This window comes from Penicillium verhagenii, assembly GCF_028828195.1.
Source record: "Penicillium verhagenii strain IBT 33310 chromosome Unknown utg000012l_segment0_segment0, whole genome shotgun sequence".
In the NCBI taxonomy this organism is placed as follows: Eukaryota; Fungi; Ascomycota; class Eurotiomycetes; order Eurotiales; family Aspergillaceae; genus Penicillium; species Penicillium verhagenii.
Window position 1 is genome coordinate 303,534 of NW_026643176.1, and position 22,629 is coordinate 326,162.

The following is a 22,629-nucleotide window of genomic DNA, read 5'->3' on the forward strand; positions in this document are numbered from 1 at the left end:
AGAACGATGCCGGTCCCGGCCCGTAACCGGCAAGCACGAGTGACTGGCGCCGATTAAAGTTCTTGGCTTGTTTGGTCCAGTTCAACTCTCCATATTTACTATTTACTTTATTTACTCTATTTACTATTTACTATTCACCCATCCTTACATCTTCCATCATCTGCTCCTCTCGCTCTCTGCCCACCTCAATATTTGTTACTATGATGCCGCCACGAAGGGGTCTGTAAAGTGGGTCCGCCCTGTGGTTCCTGGGCGATCAGCGATCAGCGATCAGCGATGACCACATCGTACATCCCCGCCCCGTTTCCGTCGACATCCGGCTTGAAATTCACCGCGATGAAAGCTTAGGCTTTTTACCTCTCAACCTCCCCTCTCCATGCTGCCGAACATCTTCGCTGCTGGTAAACCAGCCCCCGATCCTGCCGAGGGGGTTCAACAAAGGCCCCCTCGGTATGCCGGCGAAGACACCACACCGACAACGCGCCGTGAGATTCTCGGCTGGTATTCCTATGGTATCGCGGCCGAGGTCTTCGCGGTTTGCGGCGTAGGTCCGTATTTTCCCTCATCTTCAACTCTCTCATATCTTCTATCTCTGACTTGTCACTTTAGGTTCCTTTTTGCCTCTCACCCTTGAACAACTGGCGCGCGAACACGGCACACTGCAAACCAGCCACCTGCCCTGCTGGGGTCCACTCGCACCGACAAACGGTACACAGAACGATGAACAGTGTATGGTCGGAGTAATGGGACTTCAGACCACCACTGCCAGTTTTGCCATGTATACCTTTTCGCTAGCAGTGCTTGTTCAGGCATTGACCTTGATTTCTTTTAGTGCGTTAGCGGACTATGGTAAGTTTGCCGATCATTGATGCTTTTAATAGGCGGCAAGATGATTGATTATTGTTTTTTCTTCATCTAGAAAACAACCGGAAAACTTTGCTACTTTTTTTCGGTTTCATGGGTTCAGCCACCAGCATGCTCTTCGCGCTGATCACACCATCAACCTTTCTCCTTGGCTCAGTTTTGGTTATTATTGGCGTCACCTGTCTTGGCTCTTCTTTTGTTGTCCTAAACTCATTTTTACCTGTACTGGTCGCCAACGATCCATCTATCGGGGAGCAAAAAGATGAAGGCGGCGAGATGGCGAACTTCCAAGGCAGCACGAATAATGGTGTCGGCAACGACTCTGACTGGAACGCCTGGGATGAAGAGGACAGTCTGGATGGAATACAAGGAATACATGGTACAAATCGACAAAATCGGTTCGAAGAGGAAAGCCTCAGGGGGAAAGACACCGGGTCTACTCCGGAACTTCAATTGTCTACGAAGATTTCGTCCAGGGGGGTTGGATTTGGATATTGTGCGGCATTATTTGTTCAGGTTCTCAGCATTATCCTACTGATCACGCTTTCCAAAACAAAACTAGCCAAAATATCGGCAACCCTGCCGATGCGCTTTGTCTTACTCTTGGTCGGAGTTTGGTGGTGCATATTCACGTTTGTCACCGGTCGCTGGTTACGCTCTCGACCTGGCCCCCGTTTAGATACGTCATCTAATTCAGGCGCCTCCCGGTGGCGCGCGTGGCTTCGTCTCGTGGGATTTGCATGGAAGTCTCTCTGGCAGACGGTCAAAGTTGCTGTTAAGTTGCGTGAAGCCATCATATTCCTCGTCGCCTGGTTTCTGTTGTCGGATGCCATTGCTACTGTTTCTGGTACAGCCATTCTCTTTGCCCGCACAGAGCTCAAGATGAGCACAACTTCAATCGCTCTGCTGTCAATAACAGCTACTCTGTCAGGCATGACTGGTGCGTTCCTTTGGCCCCTTGTATCCCGACGATTTGGGTTGAAAGCGAACCAGACAATCATTGTCTGTATTGTGTTATTTGAGAGTATTCCACTGTATGGAATGCTAGCCTACATTCCGTTCGTCAAGAATTGGGGTGTTATTGGTCTACAAAAACCATGGGAGATCTTTCCGCTTGCAATTGTTCATGGTGTCGTGTCTGGAGGCCTGGCTTCCTACTGTCGCTCCTTCTTCGGTCTGTTGATTCCTCCTGGGAGTGAAGCTGCATTTTATGCGCTGTATGCCGCCACGGACAAGGGCAGTTCCTTCATCGGACCCGCAGTTGTCGGGATGCTTGTTGACGCGACCGGTCAAGTCCGATCTGGTTTCTTCTTCATCGCAATCTTGATTGTGCTGCCTATCCCCCTAGTCTGGATGGTGAATCCCGACAAGGGACGCTCTGAAGCCCTCGCTATGGCCGAGGCGCTAGGAAAATCACATGACGGACCGGCTGAAGATGCTCAGGAAGCAGAGGGACTTCTCTCTCGTGGGGAATAGACCTGTTCATATTTATGAGGTCTTTCTTGTGGGCTTCTCAGGAACCTCTTAAAGCCACGGCGTGAGTATGTATTTCGGCCTGGTACAAGGTTCCATGACTTTATTGAGGTTATGTTTAGAATTATGATAAAGAGACTACGGCTTCCACCCAAGGCAATTGATCATTGCACAGATTCATTATATAGCAGCCGTCAGAAAAAAAAATACCCGCGGACATCCTACATAGTAGCACATCTGGCAACCTCCAGCTTCCAAGGTACTAGTTTCCCAGCACTTGAAGTGTATGATTTGAAGCATCATCGAGATTCACTTTTACCCGTGAATATATACCCGAGATACATAATCATCGACATCTGGATGCATCAACACATTCACTATAACCACAACTTGCATGTGAATCTCACTAGCTTACCATCACTCATCTTTCTTTATTTCCGCGGACATTCTAACATTTGAACATTTGAACATTTGAATATCTCTTCGGGTAATTAATTTCCAATGTCAAGGGAGGTCTGTGCATCACCCGTCTGCGGGATGTTCGAAAACCCCGGATCGTCACTAAACCCCTGTCAACACTGCTCAAGTGCTCGTCTGATCACCACTCGAACTCCCACCGGACCTCCAAACAGTCTACTGAATCGGAGATCTGGATCTTCTGGAGTTGAAGATTAAGAATTAAGATAAGCAAAGAAGCTGAGCTCGCGGCTAAAATACTAAACGTTTACTGGATTGGCCCCACGAATCCCTGCCACAATATTAGGTTGCTTGATCGGTCAAGGCCAACACCCCGGGCCGACATCTGGACACTCCGCAATCAATGAAAATTGATTTGAAACCTTGAAACGATCCAAGGGAGTTGATGACATTGGACAATTAGGTGTCAATGCCAACCCTGCTGTGATCACACAATTCGTGTGTTGAATTCTCGGCGTGAAGCTCCGTTCTGCAAAGGGAATAGGGGCATTTTGAGGCGTCATTCATCGAATCAGGGTCCAATGACTATGCCTCTTTCTCATTTTAGGACCCTCGCTTCCCCAGAAACTAATCACAACCCGCCGGCCAATTCCTAAACTAGCTCCTACCTAAAACCCCCGCCAATTCTGATAGGTGCAAAATTGAGATCTTTGTTGTACTTCGCATTCCGGCGTGTGGCAAGACACCCTATCCCTTTGTGATCTTACTGGCTGCTCCAGCTTTCTCGTGGATTTCTTTGATCAATTCATGTCTAGATTAGGCTGAATGCATGATGAGATGTCCTTCCTTTGCTACCTTTCTCCACATATTCTTCTCGGAATTTATTCGGGCACGTGGTGGGCCTTGTCGAGAACATGTCAACCAGGAGTTCTTATATCCCTAGTCTTACCCACCCCTTGTCGAGGGTTGGCTGAGTTTTCGTGATCTTTGGAAGAGGTCACTGCACTTGTGTTCGCCATGGCCACTCTCAATCAAACCGCGCTTGCGCTAGAGAAGACGGCCGCCCACCATGTCGAGGATACTCTAGGTCACGGGGCGATCATCGAAGCAAAACAAGCGACCGACGAGGAACATGCCCAGACACTATTTGAGGCACTTCGTGACAATCGCAAGGCTGTTGCGTGGTCTATGTTGATCTCTATGTCAATCATCATGGAGGGATATGATACAATTCTTATGGGAAACTTCTACGGCTATCCCACATTCACACAGAAATACGGAAGCTATTATCCTGCAGCGGCTGCAGCGGACAAATACCAAGTTTCGGCTCCATGGCAAGCGGGTCTCAGCATGGCTAGTACCGTGGGCTGCATCTTTGGTGAGCTCACACTTGCCTCTTAGGAAGATTTAACTGCTGACTCGCCTAGGTGGCATCATGAACGGATACTTTGCGTCGAAATTCGGATACAGAGGTGTTATGATGGTGGCACTAGCATTGCTCACTGCATTCATCTTCATCACCTTTTTCGCTAGCTCAGCTGCTGTCCTCCTCGTTGGTCAAATTCTTTGTGGATTCTCCTGGGGAGTTTTTGCGACAGTTGGACCCGCCTATGCCTCCGAAGTCTGCCCCACCAATCTGCGCGGATACCTCACTGTCTACGTGAACATGTGCTGGGCAATTGGACAACTGATCGCATCAGGCGTGCTATATGGGCTGGTCGGCCGAACAGATGAATGGGGATACCGCATTCCCTTTGCCCTTCAGTGGATCTGGCCGGTGCCATTGATTGTGGTGTGCTGGTTAGCACCTGAGAGTCCATGGTATCTAGTGCGCAAGGATCGGCTCGAGGATGCAAAGCGTAGCATCCGTCGACTTGGAGGAAATAAGACCGAGGATCAAATCAACGGACAACTCGCAATGATGGTGCACACAACCAAGATTGAAGCTGAGATTGAGTCTGGAACAACATACTTCGAGTGCTTCAAGGGAGTGGATTTGCGCCGCACCGAAATCTGCTGCGTAGCGTTCATGGGCCAGATCATGGCTGGTAGTTCTTTCGCATACACACCGACTTATTTCTTCGAACAGGCTGGAATGCAAACCAGCAAATCCTTCCAGTTTGGAGTCGGATGCACAGGTGTGAGCTTTGTAGGCACCGCACTATCCTGGTTCTTAATCACAAAGTTTGGTCGACGGACCCTCTACGTCTGGGGCCAGGGTATGCTTGCAACCGTCCTGTTACTGGTCGGAATTATCAGTGCCGCATCCTCAGCGAACGGGGCTATATGGGCACAGGCGGCACTCTGCATGGTCTGGCTCTTTATATACTCGCTTACAGTCGGGCCAATCGCCTACTCCATCGTATCGGAGATTTCTTCCGTTCGCCTACGAACCTTAACAGTCTGCCTGGCCCGAACAGCCTACCAGCTCATCAACGTCGTCTCGCAAGTCCTGGAGCCATACTTTATGAACCCTACTGCTTGGGACGCGAAGGGTAAGACTGGCTTTTTCTGGGCTGGCACCGCTCTGATTGCCTTTACATGGGCTTTCTTCCGTCTACCCGAACCGAGAGACCGCACGTATGCAGAACTAGACATTCTCTTTGCCACGAAAGTTCCCGCGCGCAAGTTCTCCTCGACCAAGGTTGACGCGTATGCTGCCGTGTCGGCATCTTCTCAGGAGTTTCTTACTCCGAGTCGCGAAGAGGTGGCGCAAGAGGTCAAAGAGTGAAACGGCGTGGTTTAAAGTTTCTGTCTTGTTTATTTTGGATCCGGGCCAGGGCTGTGGCTAATATTGATTGCCGGCTCGGTCTAACGGTCGCATGCAGTATGCACACCTAATTATTGACCGGTAGGGAGTCCTATATGAAACTATTTTATATGACTGGTGGCCCTTTTTACACATGTGCATAGTGTACCCAGGCTACGTATACCATCTAATATTACTACATACGGTGTAAAACTTCAATGTTGGAAACTGAGATACATAAGATGGATCCAGGCAGCACCGGGCACTTGCCACGAACATTTAATGCACGTCTTCCACGTGCGATTACCTGATCCCGATGTCCAGATGTCTGCCTCATGTTGCATTGATATTTTAGGTTGAAGAATACAGATCTTTAATAACACAAACCTCAACATTTGAATGAAACGTTGGTCAACTTCCAACATTGAAGGCTGGAAACTAGCACGAGCCCATAGTTAATTAATATGTCCAAAGTACCTTCTTAGTCATAACTTTCGTTCTCTCGGCTCCAATGCCGATACCTGATTTGTGGCGCTGCATTCATACGTATTCTGTACTTATATATATTAATAACTAGCTGGAACAAGCCTAGTTAGAGCCCAGGTGGCGCCATCCAAATTCATGAAGGAGAATAAGAAAAGGAACAGAGATTTCACTTTTAAGATCGGCATTTCCAAACATCCAAATGTTTCAAGGTTTCTCCATCACCAATATTTGAAATCTGTCTGCATATCTACTAGTACCTACATTAAAGGCAGACTAAAGTTGTGTATTGAGTTCACTAAGTAGCGATCCCCGGGGTGTTTCTTCCCCTTTAGGCCTGAAAAGGAATAGATCCCTGTGCGGAGCAAACATTGAACTAACTGTACTAATGTATGTAGTACTCTGTGCTCTGTACGGAACACCGATACAGTTGTAAAACCTTGGAACATTTTGAATACAAATACCGTGTATTGTCGCGAGTTGTGGAGACATCGACACTCAGATCCCGCCACCACGAGGCCAATCTATATGAATCGCTGCCCACGATCCTATAGTGGGGTGGCGATCAAATTGATTCAAATGCCGACCGTTTGAACGTGGCAAGATGGTAGAGAATAGAGTGAAACAGTTCGGGATAAGACCTATGCACAGTGTGCCTCGGCAGTTTCCACTCAAGTGCTGTCCAGGATTGCTCAATTCATCTCGCTTACAGTACAATAGACCCACTGGCGCCACCGATCGTTTCCAATGTGAGAAGAGGCTGGGGAACAAGGGGATTGTAATCTCAACCAAATGATTAACATTACTCTACAGAGTCAAAATGGCAACAACATTGAAACCATGAGAAACAAGGAGACCAGATCATTGTGATAATTATATATTAGTTTTGCTCTGTCGAAAGTCGTTAAAAAAAAAAAAAATTGGATATAGTACATGAAGCAAAAATACGGCCGTAAAGAAAACATGGAACATTCAAGGCGGGAAAAATACGCCTCATTCATCGCGCACGGACACCCGAACGGACCGTTCAACCTTCCACCCAGTACTCATCGGATTGAGATCCTCTTCACTACTGCTCGTCGGTCCGGGACGCTGGCTACCCATGATCGTAGTCGTAACACCATGATAATCATCATTGTCTGTGCCTGTCCATAACTGCCCTTCTTCGCCATCGGGCTTTGATCGAGTGGAACGGTGGAAGCCCTGCGCCACATTGCTGGATAAGGGAAAAGATCCGGGGCCGGGGGTACGGTTGTTGCGGCTGCGGGAGGCAGAGGATCCATCGCGGAGAAATCTGACAAGGGGGCGGAGGGTGGTAAGACACCCGGCTGTGATTCCTAGGCCGGCTTCAACGTTTGACCAGATGGAGATTTGGTAAGTATTATCTATTTGAAGGCGTTGGTTGTTAGCCGATGCGTCCAATCGGGAAGAAGGAAAGGGGGATGCGGGGGGGGTGGAGGTTGATTCTTACACAAGAATTCAGTGCTTTTGTAATTTTTAACAAAGGGGATGCGAATGATCACGGCGGCGCTCGCGCTGGGGTATTTTATTAGCAATGGTATCTTGAGCGAGTGGCGTTGATAGTGGCGTGACATACATGCAGCCAATTCCTAGGATTCCGACAATGGCCGCCTTGGTGCGGTTGTTCATGCGAAGGTTCCAGATTAATGCGACGGGGAGGAGACCGATGGTAAGGTCCGTGACGGCTGCACCGACACTATACAAGTATGCGATATCGATGAGCAGGTTGGTACTGATGCAGGTGCCGGATTCGGTGAGTCGGTTCCAGAAAAAGTCGACGGGATGACATTGGAAGATGGTGAAGAAAAGAAAGATCATGCCAACAGCAGTGGCGAGAGTGATAGCAGCGTAAAGGATATAGGCATGGACGCGATCCACGGTGATGCGCAAAAGAGTGATGATAATGGATATCTTGGCGACGACACAGGTAACGACATAAAAGATTTGGCCCAGCCACCAACACTAGAACGCGCAATTCGCAAATTAGAAGCTTAGATCTTATGCGACAGAGTGGAAATTGAGTAGAATCATACCAACAAGGCCTTGTGGAAATCATCCTCTCTCCCAACAAAATGAACCAATTTCCGTCCCATTCCGTATTTAACTCCAAGGAAACCACAAATGGCAAAGGCCAGATTAAGAATCATGGCCAATACCATAAAGACATCATCCTTGCCAAATGCCTTTACCACGCGAGTTCGAACAAAGATTCTGAGGCCGACAGAAATGAGCGAGATGGCGAGAAAAACTGCAGTAACGATCAGGATAGCCTGACTACGGCTATCATCGTCCGCTTCCATGGCAGTCCGTGGGAGGAACGCCCATTCGCGTGACCGTATGGCGAGTCGATGTGAAGAGAGGGGGAAGAGGGGGGAAAGGGAGTGGACCAACAAGGCAGGGTGGCGCCCTCGTGGTTTTATGTTTTCATGAAGATCGGATCCATGCTACTGCAGCCCGGCTATTGTGACTTGGAAAACCTGCAGGAGCTCTAGACTTTTGGTTCAGAGTGGAACCCCCCTGCGTTCTGAATAATGATCATCTCATGGTACGAGTGGGGTGGTATTGATTTCTAGGGCCGAGTCTAAATCTGCAGGATCGGCAACACGAAGAGAAACCCTGTAAACTAGCGATCGCGGCAAGTGGAATGCTTTGTAAAAAGCCGGTTTGTAAGCCTATATTTCCGCTTTTGTACACAAGTGCTGTATATACTGGATTTTACAGTGGTTGGCGTGAGAGTAGCCGAGGTAGGACTTTACGGGTTCCAAGGTTCATGCTCGGGTATTCCAATGAGTAGTAGGAAGGAATGGGGAGTTCATGGACAAGATCAGTCTTACGTTTCCCTTGCGCAATGGAATATCTCCGAGCGCCCCGAAGATCTGAAGATCTGGTGATGTGTTTGGCTAGTGCATAGTTGGGTTTCACAAGGCCGGGCGAGGAGCCGCATCTATCCTGAAAGCCGGTAAAGTTCCGGTAAAATCGGTGGCTTTCTTGATGGCTGAAGAGTAAAATACTCGCCAAATATGGAAACCATGGTTTCACGGGTTGTCAATTCGGTCGCTTAGCCAATGCAACATCGCAACCGTGGCATGACGTGGTAGACTTGGGGATTGAAGATAGATAGAAAACGTGGATCCATATGATCGGGGCTTTTGCGATGCCACGAGGGCATCCGCCTTACAGCCGGAATTATGTCGAAAGGAGTAATAAGTAATGCTTGAGGCGTGGAATCGGGAACTTCCACCGACCCAATCAGGGCAGGCGCGAGGGCTGTTGCCCTAACCCGACTACACCTTCCAAAAGGGGCTTAGCGCACATTCCATATTTACCTTCAAGTTGCATAGTGGGCAGATATGCCGCTGTTGTACTCCGTGTTTAACCATTTTTACACCTGTGGATCGACTCGTGGCGTCTTGAATATTGTCCGATTCAACATTCCATCTGCGCTTTGGGCGTCTAGCGTACGCAACTCTGGATCCTCCCCCGTTCGCTAAATCCGCAAATCCTATTGTTGCTGTCCGTGCGCGTCTATTGATACGCTAGAGATCGGGACCCTCGGATCCGCGTCTTCCAGGCAAGGCAAAAACGTGGGAGAATTACAGATCGACATTGTGAACCTCGATGCTTAATCTTCTAAAAAAGGGTCTAGCTTTGCCACTTGAGCAGTGATGTTGGGGAAGTTCGGTACAAACAAGCCTATATATACAGTAATTTTCTGTATTCTGATCCAAGCGATGGTCTATGATCTATGATCTATCTGTCGTGAGTAGTGGAGGTCATGTTTAAGAGCCCCTGAATGACAAGCCCGCTGTCACTCTTGGTAGCTTTTCGCTTCTAGAAGCCTTCCATGGGTTCGTCGTGCGCCACTTCTCCACCGTTCTCTAAGCAGATGGTGTGGCAGAGGCACTGCCAGAAGACGACGTGCCGTTTGTTCCACTAGGGGCACTTCCGCCCGATGATCCGCCTGCAAAAGTGCTGTCTGAGTTCTCGTGGCCGCCGTCGGCATCGTGATAGGCCGCAATGCTGTAATAGGAGTGGTCCGTGTAGTCGGCAGTAGCGTTGATACCAATTTGGATCCACGCGAAGAGACCGTCATCGATATCCTCGCCCAGGTAGACAAACTCAGGGAACGGATCGTAGGAGCTGTCCGCCTGCTCGATGGACCACATATCCTCGGCATTTGATGTAACGGCTTGTATGTTGGTGCTGTAAGGGTATGTAGCCTCCACTGCGGATCGGAGAACCTCATTCCAGAAAAGTTGTCCGATGTGAGCTACGCTACCGGTGCCGACCTCAAGAGTCTTGTTGGGGAAGACGGTTGCATTCAGGTGAGTTAACAGATGTGTGTGGGTGGCACGGTCCTCGTAGTGGCCCGGGAAAATTGTGTCAAAGTTCACAACACCGTCCTGGTTGGTTTGCTGAATACCTCTCAGGTAGGTGCTGTCCCAGCCGTCGCTGGCATAATTTCCGGATTCTGAGATTCCACTGTTCTGGTCAGCATTTGCGAGATTTCATTATGGGTTCAAGAGGGTAACATATTGGCATACCTGTAGACACCAGTGGCGTTGGCTTGCCAGATATCAACCAGAGCACCGGGAACGGGCCGGCAGGTGTTGATGTCAATGTACTGCACCTCCAGAGCAACGTCGACACCATCCGAGTACAACTCCTCCTTCACATTCTCGCGAATGACCTCGCCCCAAACATAGTAGGGACCGTCAGTGACGGTTGGTGTCAAAATGCAACTGGTGTTTGCGCTAAACACGACCGACTCGGGAGTGGCAGCGCTATAGTTGAGAATGTCGGTCTTGTTGTGGTTGATTGCTTCCCATTTCTCGAGAGCAGCCAAATCACGGCGCCATTTCTGGGGGTCTGGTTGAAAGATTCAAGTTAGTACCAGATGCATTGGTCAAAGTGTTATGGCGGTCTCTTACTGGCAGTGACACCACGCTGCTTGCGAAGAGCCTTGACTTTCTCGGCACGACGCGCGATGTTGCGCTTAGCCAATTGACGTGCATGCAAGCTGTTCGCACATCCGCCCAGAGAGCGCTTCGCAGCTTCAGCCGCAAAATCACGGGCGTGTATATCACGCTTCAGGACATGGGGATCGTGCTTTTCGCCAGGGTGGGCGACAGCAGGTGTAGCCAGGCAAGCAGCCGCGACAGCGAGGAGCTTGGACAATTGAACCATGATGAACGATGAAAAAAAGAATGGGACAAAAGCCGTGAAGAAGGGACGAAAAAATTGTGATTGTTTTCTGTTTGACCGGGACTTGATGGGCTACATTTATAAGATTTGGGCATCCTGCTCATATCTTTCGACGCGTCATGTCCTCGGCCAAGAAGATCTTTTCGACCCCAGCCCAACTACCGAATTTGCCCTCTCAATCACGACTCCTCCAGAGGTTGGCAGCCTAGAAGCTTTGAAATCTCCTATACTTGGAGACAAAAGGTGCTTGGCGCCGCGTGTCAGCATAAAAACGCGCCAGAGCCCCACGAGCTTACCTCGACAGGGGCAATGATCATCGCAGAATTGACGAATAAGATATTTTGCATTGAAGACAATCCCCGTTATCCCCAGTGCCCTTCCCGGATCCTATCCACATGCAATAGAAAAGCCGGATTATCAACGGCAATGCTGAGACTGGATTGATGACCCGTGGACCGCGTCAGAGATTAAGACGGTAGAGGCTTGGCGGGTAGCGGAGGGCGTTCTTCTTTTCAATCGCACGCGTGCGGGGTTGTCGACAACACTGATGATAAGATGGAAGTAGGTATATTGATATATTGCTGGCCATCAATTGAGGGAGCGTTATAGAGACCCGAGTTAGAATTTTCATGAAGCTTGGAGCTTATTCTGCACGTGCAGATATTTAACTACAAGACCAACAAGCTCATGTCAAGGCACACTCGTGCGCCTTCAGACATCGGAAGATACTCGGCGATACATAGGAGATGCCAAGGCTCAGACTCGTGGGTAGAAAGTTCGAGTTAATTTCGAGGTCCTTTTGTCTGGACCTAGATTTGACACTTGAGATTTGATCATATGAAACGCGAAACGCGAAACGCGTGTAATATGCACCTGTAAACCCCTGAAACTGAACAAAAAATCTACATGAAGTTTTAAAACTGACATGGCTTCAAAAAGATATAGAATGGGAATGAAATTATGAGTGTGCACAAGTTCCTGGCATAAGGCAGTGAGTGATCTACATACAGCCCTTGAATAGAAGGGACATTTCAGTAGCTTAAATGATTAGCGCAGACTATGTGTGACGTCCACAGGTGGAGCTTCAGTGTCCTTGGGTCACTACGAACTGGCCAATCAGACTAAATTGGGCGTTTGTACAAGTACAGAGTAAAGACAAGCAATTCCGATTGGACAAGATATAGGCAATTCCGATTGGGCAGGAGGTTGACCAATCAGACAACCTTGGATTGATTCAAGAATGTACAAGGCGACGAGTCTCAGTTGGTGTGATATGATACCTTATGTTGAAACTTTCTTGTCGCTGTGAGAGTAATACTTGAGGGGGTTCCACAATGCAGGCTTCCAAGGAACATTCAAGCTACCTATGTGATGAAAACTGACCACACTGGTTTGAAAAGTTCAACGGGCTTCTTGGAACGCCTTTTGCAGGATATCTACTTTAAAAAATGTACATGGACTTGAGAATGGACTTGAGAAGGTTTTGGTGCCTGATTCTGAGTTTTTTTTTGTAAGGATACTATGTACATTAATATCTATAAGTAATGACCTTTCACGGGTGTGTTGAAATAGAGCAATTCGCTATCCTATAGTTATGTATCGTTCATAATCCTGGGGGTACGAGTGGATTGCCGAAGCCGTGTGGCTGGCGGCCCGCCAGGAATCCTGCCGTTGCCAAACCCGAGATCCCGAACACGACAATTTCAAGTCACGAGCTCACGACATTAATTTGAAATCCATCGACATGCCTCACTGAACATCTAAATATTAAAACGGACTTATACGCTCCATGGATCTCGCTAGGTCATTGCCTGAGATGTGATCTTAAAGTTCCTGCTCGGAGTACTGTCATGACGTAACGTGAAATCAAATCGATAGTCGTTGACTCAGCAATCGACTGTATGCATTTGAATATTGCTGGCAATTTTGGATTCGATCTTTTGTTTTACCAATTAAGTGTCAAATGACTAGTTGATTGTTAAAATTGATCTCGTTATGGAAAATACCAACGATCCAGAAATCCCAAGGACACAACCCGTTGGTGATCTACCCCCGCAGGCTGTTCACCGAACATCGACTGTTAGCACACTACACCATAATCAATTCGATGATTCTTTTGTGTCCAGGTATGATGGATGGAAGTCTAGTTTCTATTGATATATGAGGACTTCACAACAAAGACTAATCTTCAACAAGAGTACGTTCATTCTTCAGAAGAGAAGACCATATAGGTCATGTCTCCCGACACCCCCTACGAGAGAGCGAGGTTGAAATTCATACGTGGGATGGTCCGGACGACCCCGAGAATCCTTTCAACTGGAGCAAAAGCTACAAATGGGTGTTGACCTTGACAGTCTGTTTTATGTTAGTAAAAAGAGGGTTCCCTACTGAGAGTCGGGTGCAGTAAGTAGCTAACTGTGAATGTAGATCCATTCTGACAGGTCTTCCTGCTGGGTCATACGGGGAGGGAAACGACTACATGGAGAAACTGTTCCACGTACAGAACACGCCATTCCCCAATTTAGCATGGGCTACAACATCCTGGAACATGGGAGCCGCCTTTTGGCCGCTCATCTTCGTTCCGCTGACCGAATCCACGGGCCGCATGCCGGGATATTTTGTCGCCTATTTTATCCTCGTGATCTCGCTATTCCCATCGGCATTTGCGCAGAATTTTGCAACCCTCGTGGTGACCAGGTTCTTTGGTGGTGGTGCTTCATCCGTCAGCATCAATATCGTTGGTGGTAGCATTAGTGACGTGTGGTACGGCAATGAAGCACGCAGTCTCCCAATGTCACTGTTTGGATTTACCAGTGTTGTTGGAATTGCACTGGGACCATTTGTCGGGGGTGCGATTCAGACCATCAACAAAACCGACCCATGGAGATGGTAAGAGAGGCATGTCAGTTCCTTTTGAGAATCAGACTAACAATAGAAATAGGATATTCTATATCCAAATCATCTATAACGCCGCATTGATCCCAGTCTTCTGGCTTATACTCAGAGAGACTCGTGCTGACGTGATTCTGAAGAAGCGAGCCAAAAAGCTTCGTGAAAAGACCGGCAGGCCAATCTACGCAGAAGCTGACCTGGACACGACCAGTGTATGGAAGCTACTCCAAATTTCGTTCGAGCGACCTACTCGAATGCTTCTGACGGAGCCAGTCGTTATATTCTTCACACTTTGGGTGAGCTTCGCATGGGGGATTCTTTACCTGTTTTTCTCGAGCGTCTCACAGACATATGGCAATAACTATGGCTGGGGTACATTTACCACCGGCCTTGTCCAACTCGCCATCTCTGCCGGTGCAGTGATCGGGACAGTCATCAATCCCTTGCAAGACTGGATTTATCTCCGCTCGGCCAAAAGAAATCGTGAACAACCTGGGCGACCGATCCCCGAAGCTCGCCTTTATACCTCGATCCCTGGTAGCTTACTTTTCGCGGGCGGCTTATTCTGGTACGGATGGGGGAGTGTTGGGGATGGATCCATTCACTGGATTGTGCCAACCCTCGGTATAGGGTGCGCGGGCGTGGGGATTTATAGCATCTATATGGCTGTTGTGAATTATCTCACCGATGCTTATGAGAAGTATGCCGCCTCGGCTCTGTCTGCTGCTTCGTTGGGGCGGAACACATTTGGCGCTTTCCTGCCCCTTGCATCTTACCAACTGTTTCAAACACTGGGCTATGGATGGGCTGGATCACTGCTGGGGTTTGTCGGTATTGCTCTTTCCATTGTACCCGTTGTCTTGGTACTCAAGGGACCGGACATTAGACGCCGCAGCCCGTTCATGCGCGAGTCGATGTTCGACTCGGGAGAGGTTGTTGACTCGGAGGGGCCGGAAAAGGGTGATATCTGATCTCTTGAAGGGTCAAATTAGTATAATATCTCTTGCACAGTAATTTCTGGCACATAGGTATTCCAAGGGCTTACCAGTGGGGTGAATCGGTGCATAACAAGGGACATCACCACTATAATTGAATGTTGTTTTGGGCTTAAAAAAACCCGTGCATCTTCAGGAGGCTGCGGGAAGAGTGGGGTGTAGCACTGCTGAGTCCTGACCCTGAGTGATCGGTCCATGCGGGGAAAGCGTCAGAAAAAGCGCGTTGTTTTGCTTCAAGTTCTTTACCATTAAATTCTTTTCTCCAGATTTCAGCAGTCATCTCCCTTAATTGCATCCTTGAAAATGAGTACTTCTTTCCAAATCAAAAAAAAAAAAAATCATTGGAGCCGGTCGCAGAAATTCACGAAAAATAGCGCGTCACTGGGAAGATCAAGAGTCAAGGCCAACTCGCAATAGTACGACTTAGTACACAACCGGTAAAGATGGCCAATTAACGCATATGACACATGCATAATTGGTGGATGTCACGAACCTAGCAGCTGACGCTAAAGACGCCACTTTCGCATCTAGTGTTAGTATCACAATCCTAGTGTTTGAGAATTTTAGGCGGTACGCGGTGGGCGAATAGGTGGCTGCTTATTCGATTTTCAGGCAACGCAGCCGATGCTTGCATTCTTGCATTTTGGGCCTTTGGCTATATAATCCGATCGTCCCCCAAGCTTCACTTTTCTCGAACTCTGGTCCTACTGTTTACGCTTCAACCACATCATGGTCAACGTCTTTACTACCCTCGTGGGTATCGGCACGCGGACTCTCCACATATTCACCGTCTATCTCCCACTATTATTATGGGCTATTTGGCTTCAAACATACGACTTCCTCATCTTTGTGAGTATTTCTCTCACTTGTAATCTTGATATTCTCAACCTCCTATAAGCCATGCAATTCTAACGGAAAATTGCAATCTGCAGCTTGTGAGCTTTGTTATCCCCAATCGTCGCAAAGGCAAGGTCATTGCTACAGGCCGTCCAGGCCACCAGGGCAACTGGCCGAAATACATTCCTCCCGTCCAGGGCCTCGACAGCCGATCTCCGTGTCCAGGGTATGCATCTTCCAAGTTACTCTCCAGTCTTTTAAAATGTATCATCTGACGCGTATTCCACAGTCTTAACACCCTTGCCAACCATGGTCAGTCAAATCTTGAAATGGGCGTCCCTATTCAAAACCCATATGTGGTTAACAAACGATCCAGATATATTGCCACATGATGGCAAACGCATCACCTACAAGCAACTGTCAAGTGCCATCCAGCATGCATACAATCTTGCACCAACCCTTGCGGACCAGCTCACTGCCTCTGCCGCTGTGCTCGACTAAGGGCGGGGTTGGATCAATCTCTACGATCTAAATGCGCTAGGTGTGAGTAGCGCGCAGCATCAAAAATTTCTCCGAAAGATATAAACTAAAAAATCTTTGACTCGCAGATTGTCCAACACGACGCCTCATTCACGCGTCCTGATATTGCTTTCTGTCCCGACCAAAGCTACCCACACTCCAGCATGGTCGACCATTTCCTCGACCACGCGTCGAACGGCAAAAATTTCACAGTCACTGACTACGCATACTACTCTGGACTTGTGCGCGCCAAGTGCAAGCGCACAAATGGTCAATACTCATTGACATGGAGCTTTCTACACAAGTTTCTAGGTGGGTCGCCCCTCGACTGTCGCAATATTTCTTTGTTTTACTTTCTTCACTTTACTTACTGAATCGTGCCTTGAACTCAGGATCTGGAAGCGCCGCTCTTATGTACGGGGTCTTTGGTGGGGTTGTGGATGACTTAAGGATCTGGTTGACTGAAGAACGTCTTCCGGACGGGTGGGAGCCCAAGTCCAGAGCGCCGTTAGGATGGACTATCACCGTATGTTTCATTCTGTCTATTCTCCTAACTCCTGCTTTGAAGTGTCTGATCAAACCTGCTGACGTTCGTGACGCATGCAGCAAGCTCAAGCCATTTCCCTCGCAGTCGAATTCAACATCAATGAGCAGCAAAAGCTCGCTCCCAAGGATGAAGCTTACCTCCAGTCCAATGAAGGGCAGTTACTCGATCTGTAACGAACTAGTCCATTAATTCTTATACCGTGCTGTTGTGCGCTGATTCATTGCTAACCGCACTTGGTGGAGTACTCAGAAGGGGCGTGGGTAATGCACTCAATCATAGTTCGAAGGTTGCAGGGGAAGATGCCTAGGTAGAGAGATAACCGACAAATTACCTGGGATATATCAATGATCTTCGAATACTAGTACCTAGGGATATAAATCCATCCACTGCAGGTTGCTTGATCACTGAGAAAACTTCGACGACAAAGATGCACATGGAGTACTATTATGAAAAGAGCCGAGATGGAAAATGATCATTTCCAAGGTTCTTGTTCTTTCAAAACATAACGTATAAAAGCGAAATTCTCACCAGGGCTCCTCTCGCCGAACTGAGTACGAATGGAAAGATCCGTGGATTTCAGCCATCAATTCTTACTAGCACGTGGAACATGGAACTATCCACTACGCGACTCCGAGGTACAGTAGACCGCATTCCCTCTCATGGGTATTTTGATAACAAATGGCGTCATGGCGATTGGCAATGAAACCCTCTCTTCCCCCGAGCAATCCCCATTGCTTCAATTTCCATTAGTGCATGACTCTCACAAGGAACTTGGAGATCTTACTTGTAAAGCCAACACCCATTCTGAGCGGAGGTCCATCTTGCATTGTTTCTGAGGGAGTCAGTCAACAGGCAGACAAGCTGCTGCACAGGAGGAAAATCTCACGCATTGTTCAACGCAGTGCACTCGTCCATGTTTACACTTTGGAAGTCGCATTCTTGGGAGGATCCATCATCGCAATATTCAACCTGGACTCCGAAGTCAATCATCGGGTAATCTATTACCATCCAAATCTAGGTATGAATCTGATATATGCATCGCGGATTACCTAGGAGTTACTTACCACAGAGCGATCGTTAGTGACAGGCGCTGCGGAACTGGCGCCAAGGCAAAGGAAGGCGAACGCCGCAGACACGAGACTCATGTAAACCATGACACCAAATCTCTTTCGATATTTTGCAGATTGATTCCAATTCTAACCGTTCACGGGTGTCTTCAGCCGGGGTCTCAAAGGAACCTTCTTGAGCAATTGCCAGTTCAACAGAATTACCGCCGACCTGGGATCAAAGCCAAGGGTTACCAGCCCCTATATAAGTATCATCAGCCTTGGAAAATTCGAGGTTACTGGTTACTCCCGAGCTTTCAGTTCTCCCGCCAGGTTGATTGAAATCTAAGCGTGATACGTTGCACATAATCTCAACGGAAACCGTACATCGGGGCCATTGGAAACTGGACGATAAAACAACCGCCGGGGCCCTGGGGACCTCGAGGGCTGCCATTTCCATACTAACGAGAGAAAATATCGCGCATTGGAATTATTCAAAACTCGCAGCCCCGGTCTGGAGTATAGGCATCTAGAACTTGAGAGTTGGTGCGCATGTTTGGGTTGGGTTCTCCAATAACCCTGGAAGTAAATCTGCCGGCGTTTTCCTAACATGCATCTCGTTCTACAAGGACGAGCGAGCCTAAGGGGCATACACATTATCTCGCACCTCTGTATGGAAAAGAGGAGAACGGGATACTTAGCCTCAGACTGAATAAAAGTCCACCTCGAGCCTTGATATGAGCGAATTTGTAGCACCACGGCTGCGAAATCCCGAGCATCTTGTCGCGGTGCATACGCACTGCGGGAAATCTCACATATCATATGATAAATCGAAGAGTTCCAAATGGTTGTTAAATTCGGAATGATCTGAGATCCTGAATACCAAGGCAAAGCAGACATTCATGGCATTCTTGATATTGGTCATCGCCCACTTTTAGCTCCGTCTCTGGATGGGTATGAAGTTGGATCAGTCATTCGATCGAATCAAATTTGGATTGATGACCCTTTTCGCCACCACTTTTTTTTTTAAAAAAAAACACTCCTAGACCAAGGGGTGCAGATTGAGCAGGCCCCTGTTCAACGGATCATTTCAAAGGACATTGGCGTACCCCTGTCGACCTTTTTTTTTTTTTCCAGATCCAGTTATACGACCTTTCTCTTTTCACCGCTTGAATGCGGTACCGAATTCCCGAGTCGAATTATTTTGCGGACGGCGACAACGGAAGGGGCGATTTATTCGAGCAGCAACGTAAACTGAAACGAAACGGAAGGTGGCAGAGAGGAGGAAGGGAATGAAAAGATGAGAGTGGGGATTCGTCATAGCAGAGGTAAGAAACCACCTCGGAACGGCAAAGTCTCCAGGAAAACGCTGCCAGGCAGACATCACCACCGCGCCTCTCCTCGGGAACTCTTCTTCCCTGGATCTGCCCGGAGATTGTCGGGGCTATTTCTGATGCGTTGTGTGCTTTATTGTTCGCATGAAGAGGGGGGGGGAAGGGGTATCGATGAATTGGGAGAGTATTCGAAGAACAAGGTAATGACGGGTCACACAAGGGAGGCACACGAGTAAATGGTGCGATCGAGCCTGGTGGAAGGTACTAGTGATAGTGATCTTCAATGTTGCAATGTTTGTGGCTTATGTTTTCAATAGTAGGTAAACACACTAAACAAATAGTAGATACGAAACATGTAGCATCAACTTGAATTTAACAAGTTCCCAGCATATACAACGAAGATAGGATTTAGTTTGAGATCCCCTCCAAGCACCCGGCCTTGCCGAATCCCTTGATGGGGAGGTCAGAATCATGACAAGTCAAAACTTATGGCATACTTCGGCGTGCATAAGGACGGCGACATCATACAGTGTGCATGATTCCTTTTGCGACAAGGTGAAGCAGCTGAGAGCAAAGACAACCATTCTGAAAAACCACAACTCATAACCCCCAAATAAAAAACCTACTAGGCGTCCCCAGTAGTAAAAAAAAAAGCCGACAATTCCACAGATCACAATTTGATTTCAACTTCACGGTCAAGAAGACATAGAAGAATCCGTCTCACTGGCGAGAACTTTCAATCCATTCATGTTTTTCAGGACGAGGCTTGCCAGTACAAATAAATGCCTGTCTGTCCTCCGGGTCCTCCCTAGTCCACATTTCACGGGTTGTCCATTCGCTGTTCACAGGCGATTTTAGGTCACGACAGGGACAGCAAGGCCGAATGATCAGGACGAACTTGAGTTTGAAGTGAACCAACAGATCGCAAACAATTTGAGAGCCTTCAGGTACAGGGATAGACCTTTCGCCTCCAGCTCTATCTTGTTATTCCATACTTTCTTCAAAAAAAAATGCCACTGGAGGTCCGGCGGTCCGCTGTTGGTTGACCATTGACGATGCATGGGGGGCCTTGGCGGCACATCGTGGGTCCAGCGGACGGCGGGATTCTGCGGACAATTTTTTTGTCGGATTTCTGGTCTTCGGGCAATGTTCAATTAGAAGTCCGGTTGGATGTGACACACATGAATGCCTCGTCCGATTCGGAACTCATCAACTGTGAGCTAAACACGAAGGATGGTATGCAATTGAGGGCGACGAAGCAACAAGAGCATCGACATCCAAATCGCTGACGTGATGGGTGACAAGTCCGTCACGTATTCATTCAGTTATCACGTTGGCGCAGCGGACGTTGAGGGACCATTGGCATTGTTCATGGAATCGAATGTATAGTATCAACGCCCGTAGTCATCTGAATTACAATCTAAAGCCGCTCTTGGCTTTTTTGAGGAAGGGAGAAAACAAGTGCAGCCTTGTTTACTTTCCGCCGCAGACTCAACAAACGCAAGCCAAGCGGTTCGTTCGATGACGATCCCCTTGACGACAATTGCGGCAAGATGAGAGAGGGATGGGAAATGCTCGTAATGTTCTCTGGAGAAAAAGCTGGAGGGGGGGATTCAGAAGGGGTTTTATACTAAGTACGTAGTCCGCCCGGTGATCGGGGAAACTGTTCTTCCACTCACGACGCGTCTTCGCGTCTTCGCGTCCCAACCCCTATTGTATTTCGATGCGATTTCCCTTCTCATGCAGTACAGATCGCATTCCATCTTGTTCTACCCAAATCCATGAGTAAGAATTTACCCTTACCCCTCCAAGTATACTTCCACTTAGCCTGCACCTCGATCGATGACCCCACGATCTGCCGTGCACTACACAACTACTACTACTCACTAGTGATTCCCAGTCCGACCGTTAAGGACGCGAGATTTGCAGTCTGTACTAGTACATAGTACATATTCAGTACTCCAGAAATAGCTTCAATGTTGGACCATCATTGCATTTAGCTGTCTCCAGGGCTACCCCGTAAGTAATTGATCTATCTAAAAATGATCCCATGATGAATTTCCTCGAGTAAGACAACGACATGAATTTCAAGGTATCATCCACGTAACTCGTGACTCCTAACATCCGACATGGAGCATTTTGTATATTGACCCATGGCATATGCGTCTAACGCCACCTGAGTCCGATCGAGCGACAATGCTCAGCCAAAAAAATCAAAGGGGTTTTTTTTCTTTTCTTTTGGTTTACAATTTTCACGCCCACGAACCCAGCCAAGTAGGTAAAGTTCTGAACTTCGGATCCGGCCCAAGTGCACGCTTGCTCTCCTCAACAGCATTAATCAATGCATCCGCGTACTCTTGACGACTACCACCACCCGATCCCCGCGACCGAAGACGATAAGCCTGCGACAAAACACGACTAACCTCCCATTTCCCATCCTCTTGATCCTCCGGCGATTTAATAACGTCTTCTCTCTCAAACGTCCACCCCGCTTCAGCCGCCACTTCACGAAACTTCTGCGGGGATATAATCGACTGGATATTATCATCGCGATCCAAATTACCGTCTCTGGAGTTGTATTCCGCTTGTGAGATCGCCGCGAGCAAGTGTGGCAGGGCGGCGATATCGCCTTGGATGTCGGTTGAGTACTCCGCAATGCGGAGGTACTTCACTCTGCCGCGGAGAGCTACCAGCAGTGGGGTCAACGCTTCGGCGGATGGGATATACCATGTTGAGCGCGCAAATACGGCGTAGTCATAAAGCGGCTCTGAATCGCTGGACTTGAGGAAGCTTTCGACATCTGATTGATGAAAGGTGATTCGGTCCCCGATCTCAGTTTGCTTCAGCCTATCTTGGGCCTCGCCCAGAGTCATGGGCGCACCTAGTTGGGTTGTCAGCACTTTTCGTTTATGGGGTTCCTTTCCAATGCTTCACGGCAAACTAACCGTAGTCCAGGGGTGCTGGGTCAATTGCCGTGACATGACCCTTCTCTCCCACCAAGTAGGCCATCACCAGTGTGCAATCTCCCTGCCCGCAGCCGATTTCAAGGATCTTCGACCCGGACGGAATGTCCCATGTCTTATAAAGGTCAATTCTGGCCTGGATTTGGGGCTCGGATGACCCGCCCTCGGATATTTTTGCAATGTTAATAACGTCCAAAGACATGATTGTGAGTGGTTGAGTATTCAAGTGTTTGCAAGATTGCGTGGGGTTTGGATCAAGTGAGCACTTAAGTATTGACCGTAGA

At 48.3% G+C, this 22,629-nt stretch overlaps 9 protein-coding genes across 9 annotated transcripts; 5 read left to right on the top strand and 4 right to left on the bottom strand.

Moving 5' to 3' along the window:
- Positions 1–376: 376 nt before the first annotated feature.
- On the top strand, positions 377–2,340 carry N7466_010778 (uncharacterized protein; the record flags this gene model as incomplete). The annotated part of the gene is made up of 3 exons (XM_057170167.1): positions 377–548; positions 610–849; positions 920–2,340. The coding sequence occupies 3 exons, from the start codon at positions 377–379 to the stop codon at positions 2,338–2,340; spliced, it is 1,833 nt and encodes a 610-aa protein (XP_057015899.1).
- Positions 2,341–3,771: 1,431 nt separating this feature from the next.
- N7466_010779 (uncharacterized protein) lies at positions 3,772–5,485 on the top strand (the record flags this gene model as incomplete). The annotated part of the gene is made up of 2 exons (XM_057170168.1): positions 3,772–4,132; positions 4,182–5,485. 2 exons carry the CDS (start codon positions 3,772–3,774, stop codon positions 5,483–5,485), a joined length of 1,665 nt encoding a protein of 554 aa, XP_057015900.1.
- A 1,494-nt stretch (positions 5,486–6,979) lies between these two features.
- N7466_010780 (putative integral membrane protein) lies at positions 6,980–8,307 on the bottom strand (the record flags this gene model as incomplete). The annotated part of the gene is made up of 4 exons (XM_057170169.1): positions 6,980–7,371; positions 7,458–7,522; positions 7,584–7,969; positions 8,041–8,307. The coding sequence occupies 4 exons, from the start codon at positions 8,305–8,307 to the stop codon at positions 6,980–6,982; spliced, it is 1,110 nt and encodes a 369-aa protein (XP_057015901.1).
- A 1,578-nt stretch (positions 8,308–9,885) lies between these two features.
- N7466_010781 (intradiol ring-cleavage dioxygenase) lies at positions 9,886–11,194 on the bottom strand (the record flags this gene model as incomplete). Its single annotated transcript, XM_057170170.1, has 3 exons — positions 9,886–10,489; positions 10,552–10,876; positions 10,939–11,194. 3 exons carry the CDS (start codon positions 11,192–11,194, stop codon positions 9,886–9,888), a joined length of 1,185 nt encoding a protein of 394 aa, XP_057015902.1.
- A 2,013-nt stretch (positions 11,195–13,207) lies between these two features.
- On the top strand, positions 13,208–15,075 carry N7466_010782 (uncharacterized protein; the record flags this gene model as incomplete). Its single annotated transcript, XM_057170171.1, has 4 exons — positions 13,208–13,338; positions 13,409–13,576; positions 13,640–14,101; positions 14,154–15,075. The coding sequence occupies 4 exons, from the start codon at positions 13,208–13,210 to the stop codon at positions 15,073–15,075; spliced, it is 1,683 nt and encodes a 560-aa protein (XP_057015903.1).
- A 753-nt stretch (positions 15,076–15,828) lies between these two features.
- Positions 15,829–16,437, top strand: N7466_010783 (uncharacterized protein; the record flags this gene model as incomplete). Its single annotated transcript, XM_057170172.1, has 4 exons — positions 15,829–15,948; positions 16,032–16,162; positions 16,226–16,248; positions 16,313–16,437. 4 exons carry the CDS (start codon positions 15,829–15,831, stop codon positions 16,435–16,437), a joined length of 399 nt encoding a protein of 132 aa, XP_057015904.1.
- A 182-nt stretch (positions 16,438–16,619) lies between these two features.
- Positions 16,620–17,175, top strand: N7466_010784 (uncharacterized protein; the record flags this gene model as incomplete). Its single annotated transcript, XM_057170173.1, has 3 exons — positions 16,620–16,767; positions 16,848–16,981; positions 17,062–17,175. 3 exons carry the CDS (start codon positions 16,620–16,622, stop codon positions 17,173–17,175), a joined length of 396 nt encoding a protein of 131 aa, XP_057015905.1.
- A 709-nt stretch (positions 17,176–17,884) lies between these two features.
- Positions 17,885–18,156, bottom strand: N7466_010785 (uncharacterized protein; the record flags this gene model as incomplete). Its single annotated transcript, XM_057170174.1, has 2 exons — positions 17,885–18,016; positions 18,067–18,156. 2 exons carry the CDS (start codon positions 18,154–18,156, stop codon positions 17,885–17,887), a joined length of 222 nt encoding a protein of 73 aa, XP_057015906.1.
- A 3,478-nt stretch (positions 18,157–21,634) lies between these two features.
- N7466_010786 (class I SAM-dependent methyltransferase) lies at positions 21,635–22,547 on the bottom strand (the record flags this gene model as incomplete). The annotated part of the gene is made up of 2 exons (XM_057170175.1): positions 21,635–22,263; positions 22,328–22,547. The coding sequence occupies 2 exons, from the start codon at positions 22,545–22,547 to the stop codon at positions 21,635–21,637; spliced, it is 849 nt and encodes a 282-aa protein (XP_057015907.1).
- Positions 22,548–22,629: the final 82 nt, after the last annotated feature.